We start from the raw sequence: 7796 nt of genomic DNA, 5'->3' as shown, positions 1-7796 counted from the left end.
GACCAGGTTAGTGTTATATAACGAAAGAGTAACGAGTTTTTCAAATAAAAGATTGTGACTGTAATTATTAAAATTAAAAGTTGTGACGGTATATATTAAAATTTAAAGGCATTCGAGTTTTCCAAATAAAAGACTGTAATGTAGACCCAACTTCTTGCTTATTTTGGAGCAACTTATAACTTATTGACTTATAAAAGTTAATAATTTATTTTTATAGTGTTTGGCTTAACTTATTTAAGTTTTTTTGTATGTGAAAAAAGTTGTTTTTAAAAAGGAATCCCAAACGTCTCCCAAATCTCACTTATGTCATTTTAAGGTGGATATAGGCAATAAAGGATTTGAACTAGATCTTGTGCAAGATTGTTAGTTCGATTCCCAAGTCCACCCAGGTTTTCGTCCCAACATGTTTACATCAATAAGCTAAGCCAAACACTTTTTAAAAAACAACTTATGATGTAAAAGTGTTGGGACGAAAACCTGGGTGGACTTGGGAATCGAACTAACAATCTTGCACAAGATCTAGTTCAAATCCTTTATTGCCTATATCCACTTTTTGAAAAAGAGTTTTTAAAAAAAGTGTTTGAAGTTGTTTTTTAAAAAATGTTTTGACTTAGCTTATTGATGTAAAATGATTAAAAGGTAATAAGTCAATAAGTTAGTTTAAAAAGTTACAATATTCTAACTTTTCAAAAATAACTTTTTCTCCTTCTCAAAAAGTAATTTACCGATCACTAGAACTCTTTATTGGCTTTTTGATTAAGTCAAATAAGTTGGTTGAAAAATGTTAGCCAAAGATGCTCTAAATTTAAAGGGTATGCATTTGAAAGGGTTGGGGGACAGTGGCAACATGGAGAGAAGATGAAAAGAACATGGAGGTACAATATGACTCCTTTCCAGTGAAGCATAAAGACGTAATGAAAGATTAGCGATCATCAATTCCATAACCAATTCCAAACTATATAAAAGCGAATACGTTATAATCTAGATAACAAGATTTCAGCATGTAAAGAATACATACATACTACTGTAACAAAATCAAAACAAATCAAACTAGTAGTCCATAAGGATCAATCTTAAGCACGCTCCCCACGGATACGCCTGGCCAACTGGATGTCTTTGGGCATGATGGTCACCCTCTTGGCATGGATGGCACACAAGTTTGTGTCCTCAAACAGACCCACAAGGTAAGCTTCAGCAGCCTCCTGAAGGGCCAACACAGCATGGCTCTGAAACCTCAGGTCAGTCTACAAAAACCAAGAAACATGTCGGTCAAGATTCTGAAATAATGATTTTTAAAATGTAGGATGAATAAGAAGCACCAACCTTGAAATCCTGAGCGATTTCACGAACAAGCCTCTGGAAAGGCAACTTGCGGATGAGAAGCTCTGTGCTCTTTTGGTACTTACGGATCTCACTGTATTGAAATTAAATTCATTGTCAACAATCACCAAACATGTTCTTAAAAAAAACTAACTTCGATAACGAAACATATAACCATACAAAATCCTCATAAAACTCAATTCATATATAAATAAAAAGCTTAAAATCAAATCGTAAATTATCATAAAACTTACCGAAGAGCGACGGTTCCAGGACGGTAACGGTGAGGCTTCTTCACTCCTCCGGTTGTCGGAGCAGATTTCCTAGCAGCCTATAAAAATCGAACACAAAAACTGCTTCAGAAATAAATCAAACCACGAATTCAGATCTAAATAAATCGACTTAAACAAAATCACACACCTTAGTAGCAAGCTGTTTACGCGGAGCTTTTCCACCGGTGGATTTACGAGCAGTCTGCTTTGTACGGGCCATTGTTTTTTTTAGATCGAGAGATTTGGGAAATTAGGGTTTTGAATTGGTGAAGAGGGTTGTTGAATTGGGGGTGGGTGGGTTATTATATAAAGGTGAAACGTGGGGCTCAAGTTTACAACGGGTGTTTGGGTGGTTTGAAATGGCCAATGGTCGGTCATTTTCATTGGTGGGTTGTGCATACGTGGGTGATTGTTATTGGATTAGATAGGTTCACCCGGATCGGGATCTTTGTGTTTCTTTTGTGTGTGTTTTCTAACATGACCACGACTTCGGTTGTGTTTTTATAAAAAAAGTTGTTTAACGACGTTTTTCTACTTTGAAAAAAAAAATGAAAGTTTACTTATGATATGTTGTGATATTAGATAACGCTAGGGTTGTATATCAAGTTATATAGATAACTCTTTATTTGAATCAAGCTTAAACGAGTTACGAGTCAATGTTCGTCGGTCGCACACTAAAGGTTTTTATATATTTTTTTTTAACGACTAATTTGGATTATTGACGGACACTAAAGTATCATCTTGTCACCAACAGAACCATACGATCATATCCAACTCAACTGGGCAATAATGTCTTACACCAATTCAGCAGAAAACCCAATAGATTTGGGAAAAACCTAATTGTGAGAATCGAACCCCGAATCTATTGGTTGCAAAGTTTTATCTCACCCCAGAAATGTTACTAGTCTATAAAACCATGGATCAAAAGTTTAAAGAGGCATTTCAATAGATGTTTTGACCTAAAAGCGCACAAGTTTATTCTTGTGTCTTTTAAATCAATTATTATTATGTAAGTTGACTAGTCATATAGATTTATTGTGAGGATTTTCCTAGAATATATGTATCATCTTACTTCTTGTTTAAACCAATATTGTTTGAATTTCCCAACTGAAGATTGTGGCATCGCTTTTGGTTATTATGATGGAAAATTCCGTAGAGATCACATCCGAGAACTTTAACGCACATGAACACTGATTTCATCACAACAAGTACCCATGAAAACACGTTTATCATATTTAAGATAGTCGTCTTTTATGATTCAGTATATTTTAATTTATATAGGCAATCGATTCGAGAGTTGAGTAAGGTGCCACATTACACTTACAACTTGCACGAGGCATCCAATGTACATTACACAATTGAATGAGGATGAAGTCCACACTTTCAAACTACACCATACTTACACTATTAGAAAACTGACTATCATTGACTAGATACCATTACCAATAGATCCAACTAATTAAACATAAACTCTATAAAATATATGTTATTTACCTGTAAGCAAAAATACAAACAAAAACTAAAAATAAAATTTAGACCACCTGTAATGGGTTTTCTTTGGCGTTTTTCCCAAAAAAAAGCCCAAACACGCCACTTACCCTCCCCCTTGGGCCTTGTTTTTCAAATTTTTGGTCCCAGCCGTTCTTAAATCCATGTCTTCCTTCAATTTTTTTGGCCAATGACCACACACCTTCCTAATCTTTGGCCAATAGCATTTTTAAAGGTTTTTATTTTTTATTTAATTCTATTAAAATATAATGTCCTACAAGATTTCAAGCCTCACTATACACCTTTTAACATAATGTCCCACAATGCCCCTTTGCTGATTGGAATAATACATGTCGCACAATACCTGTGGAGGTATTAGGCCACTCGGTATGGTCCCCGTCCTCCCTCCGGCGCCGCCACATCACCACTGTCCTCCCACGCCGCCCCCCTCCGTCCCCCTCCGTCCCGTCCTCCCCGTCGGAGTTGTGCTGGTTGCGACGGACCAAACAGGTGGGCCACCCCCCCCCGCGACGCCAGTCCTCCCACGCCGCCCCCTCCGTCTTCCCTCCGTCGCCGGCCTTCCCTCCGTCACCATACCCACCAGCCTTATACTATTATTCATGCTCTCCAGTGATGGTCTTATAAGTATATGTTGCTCCACGGAGTGCTAGTGGTTAGTTTGACCGACAGGAACTCAGCTAGCCTATATGCTGAATGGAGGCATACCGAAGACCGGCTAAATTAGTAGTTCAACATTTTTGTGCGCCAACAACTATATAGATAGTTTGTTATTATATAAACATATTTTGAATATTATAACATATTTTAATTGTAGTGAGTAAAAAAAAACTTTTTTCTTGATCATTCATCTCCTGGTTCAAAAGACTCATCTGCTGCTTCAAAGAATTCACGCACAAAACATACCCTGGTTTAATTCTCGAAAATCAGAGTTGTATCCGATTGAATTATTCGGGTGAACCGTCGAAATAATTTGATCTGAGAGTGACTACACATCTCTCTAATCATCCAGTAATTTGAAATTCTCCAACATAATTTGAATGGTTTGGTGGGGAATCGGTTTATAGTTTAATGAAAAGCACACGTTTATAGTTTAACAGGGGTAGTGAATGTGAATGTTAATAACTTTTATTTCTAGTCTCATCACTTGAACTACCAACAAATAGTACTCTCCATAGTTGATCAATTGTTTTACATTTAATGTTTTAAAAACCGGCCAGTAGCATCGGTCAAACCGCCTGCTACACCCGATTATACCCTTTCTGAGTCCAATCCAGTGTGGTAAAAAAACGGATTTTAAAACATTGCATTTTATTACAATTTAAAAGAATTACTTGTTTTTAACAAGCTCTTAGACGATTTTTCAAAATGTTAAAAGTTAAACGATTTGTGACGTTTCTTGAAAGTTTGAAAGGTTTAGATAATGTGTGTTACTTGACATGTTTTCTTTGCATAATTACAATTCTTTCTTTGTTATCTTTTGTAAACAGGATGAGATTAAATCACTTGCAGAGCTTGAAGTTGTTATCTTTTGTAATGTGTGTTACTTGACATGTTTTCTTTGCATAATTACAATTATATATGATCATGTCAAAATTATATGCTCCTTCACTTTAGTCTTTATATAAACTTCTTGTATATTTTTGCTTCTGTTGACCAACTAATACTGCAAACAGACTTGGAGATTATGTAGAAGCTACACCGGATCCACTCGTCGCAATGTATGAATCCTCCTTCACTTCATCCACCATAGATTATTATTCCCTTTTCGTATAGTTGGTCATTCCGGCCCAATTCATATTTCCCCTATTGTCGAATTATGTCTTATCTCTAGCAAGTCAAACATGTGCAAGTTGACACATTTTAACGTTTTGTTAATGTGTCGTGGAACAGAAATCAGGTTGGTGGTAGATCGAGAAGCTGCTGGAAAATATATTATTAAGGCCTTGGTGATTTCATTTAGATAAATCCCCTGTTTATCCTAAATCTTTGGTTTGTCCAGGAGAAAAATTGGCTCGGTGTTACGGTGTTGTTGCTGTTGTGGCTGTTGCAACACAAAAGTCCGTTGTACATGCTTTTGTTTTCATGTGCAAAAGGCTGCTGTTGTTGGGGTGGTCGAAAGAAAACATGTACCTCAGGATGTTGCAAGTGTCCCGAGATTACATGCAACTGTAGCTGCAGTCCTACTTGCCCTAAATGTTCGGTTTGTTGCTGTTGTAAGCCATGTTCATGCTTTTAAATGTACGATACGAGATCTAAAAAAGTCAGGGGTGGAGGTTAACCATAGCCTACAGGCTATGTTTAGCAAATACAATTCATATATAATATTTGTGAAAGCAACCCTGCAATCGTTCAATAAAAAGTTTCAAGCTCCAAACGACAAATACAAGAGAACAAACGCCTCTCTTGCTTCATGTTTTATAAACTTCCATCTGACAGTGACTGCTTTCCTGCCTGCCCAGTAGCATTCTCTAGTGACCGTATTTCTGAAACTCCCACTCGCTATTGTCTGCGAAACGAAAACATTAAACACTATGTTATAAAGATAATTAAAAAAACATCATGATGATAAATAGCAGGTGTGTACCTAGAGGGCACACTTGACGTGTTTTCAGCCAACGGCTAATGCAGTGAAAATGGAAAGCATGGTTGCAGACACCTGCGAGATGGTATAGCTTGGTAAAATATCATACAGTAAGATATAATATTAAGGCATGCAAACAAACTAGCCGCTCGGATTGAATCACACAGGTAAAAGCCAGGAAAACGTAGAGATAATAAGTATTTTTCACTACAGAGAACAAAATTGACATTCAAAATAGTGAATTTTAAACAAACCAGTGATCTCAGGTTCCGCCACAAGAAGGGCCGAGATCAAGCCAAGCTTTAGCTTGTTTAAGCTCTTCAGACAAACAAGTGGCACAAGCTAACAGGATGCGTTACAAGCCAAACTCGATTTCAAAATAGTAAAAGCTCGAACTCCGGTTTATCAAGCTTGGGGTCAGCTTGGTTACGCCCCATACATATAAACTAAATAACGTGAATAAATTACAGAAAAAAAATCAGATCTGGGGTGGTGAGCATATTGTTATTAGTGTAATAAAACAAACTAATAACAAAATTAGATAACATGTTCTTTTCTACTAGTACCACAAATTGTTACTTTACTAACTAATTACTAAATAAAACTCAAAGAACAACTAATGATCAGTCATAACAGTTTTACAATCACAGCATATATTCACACTAAGTCCATGCGTAGTGGGGCGCGACCTCACGGGGAAGAAGGACATGGCGCCCCATAGCGCCGCGGAACACCGCTACAGGCGGCGCTATGGGGGTTTGAAATGTTGTTGGCGTGATGGACATAGCGGCGTGAAGGATCTGCAAACTTTTCCCCCCACTCACACACATATATATACATACATATGTATAATTGAAGGGGTTATTACTTAATTAAGTAATGATGAGGATGGGGCTTTATGACTACGGGCTGTAGTGATATAACGCCTCATAAAGCCCCTGTGTGTGACATGGCACGACACGTGTCGCATAACGCCCACAAAGGGGCTTTATGACTACGGATGGCCTAACACAACTACAAGCATAAAAACAAGTCACTAACTGTGTAGGGAAAACTAGGGTTTAGAACCGAAAACTTACCCCAAGCAACAGTACACTCTTCGCTAGTAGCGCTAGCCTGATTAGCTTGACATTCAATACCTGAATAAATCAAAACACATAAGAAGAGTTAAGACTGGATCCATCCAACAACAAAATCAATTTTCAGTAAAAAAAAAAGAACTCACATAGATCCATGATGTGATTTCTACAAATCGCACAGTTGTCAACCACAATATCTGCATCAAACAACATCAAACAGATTTTAATCATAAAAAAGCATAAAATCAGAATTAGGTTTTTGAAATACCGACCCCAAGCCCAAAGAGAAACGGCGTTCCACTTCTTGATTTCAAAACGCTTCGGTTTCTTTGAAGATGGACCTGGAAGACTCGATGAGTCACCGGCAGGAATCATCGCTACGTCTGAATCCATTGATGTTCAACGAAATCGCCGGTATAATCTGGTTTGTACGAGATCACTCGATCTTTACTTGTCCAATGGTTTTGAAAATTACCGATTAGTATTTACGAGATAAAACCTGATTTGTACGGAGAAAAAAACAACAATCTACCTATATGAGTAATGAGATGCATGGGCCAACATGAATAAGAAAAGTTACAAAGCCCAATTAAAATAGATCTTCCCAAAGCCCAAAGGTGGTCCATTGGATTGGAGGATAGTATGTGTAACTTATAATTTGAATTGATTAGTATTATCTTTGTATATTTTCATAACTAGATTAGTTCTCCGTGTGTTACACGGGCTGAACAATTTAAACTATATAATAAATATTTCCTGTAAAACAAAGACAGCCAAATTAGTAGATTGATTTAAGTGGGAAAACATAATTAGAGAGGGCCCGAGGAAGTGTCATGTGTCCCCAAATACGTTTCTTTTATATATAGATGTTTTTAACTAACTTATTAATTGACTTTAATTAGTTAAGAGTTTCTGTATTTTTTTTATAATTAATAATAATATCTGTTCTATATTTAATAGTCAAATTATTATTGATCATGTATTCAACTTGATAAACAAACATAAACATATAATAACAAATTCAATAAATCAAAA

The 7796-nt window shown here is 36.6% G+C and overlaps 2 protein-coding genes across 2 annotated transcripts; both read right to left on the bottom strand.

Moving 5' to 3' along the window:
- Positions 1–912: 912 nt before the first annotated feature.
- On the bottom strand, positions 913–1935 carry LOC110916105 (histone H3.3). Its single transcript, XM_022160864.2, has 4 exons — positions 1741–1935; positions 1575–1651; positions 1324–1414; positions 913–1244 (listed from the first exon to the last, which is right to left on the bottom strand). The coding sequence occupies exons 1-4, from the start codon at positions 1810–1812 to the stop codon at positions 1074–1076; spliced, it is 411 nt and encodes a 136-aa protein (XP_022016556.1). The 5' UTR covers positions 1813–1935; the 3' UTR covers positions 913–1073.
- A 3434-nt stretch (positions 1936–5369) lies between these two features.
- On the bottom strand, positions 5370–7267 carry LOC110916508 (RING-box protein 1a). The gene is made up of 5 exons (XM_022161225.2): positions 7034–7267; positions 6908–6958; positions 6762–6821; positions 5686–5757; positions 5370–5607 (listed from the first exon to the last, which is right to left on the bottom strand). The coding sequence occupies exons 1-5, from the start codon at positions 7152–7154 to the stop codon at positions 5570–5572; spliced, it is 342 nt and encodes a 113-aa protein (XP_022016917.1). The 5' UTR covers positions 7155–7267; the 3' UTR covers positions 5370–5569.
- Between the last annotated feature and the right edge of the window lie 529 nt (positions 7268–7796).

The sequence above is a fragment of the Helianthus annuus genome, chromosome 16, assembly GCF_002127325.2.
Source record: "Helianthus annuus cultivar XRQ/B chromosome 16, HanXRQr2.0-SUNRISE, whole genome shotgun sequence".
Lineage (NCBI taxonomy): Eukaryota > Viridiplantae > Streptophyta > Magnoliopsida > Asterales > Asteraceae > Helianthus > Helianthus annuus.
This window is presented reverse-complemented; position numbering and strand designations above follow the sequence as displayed.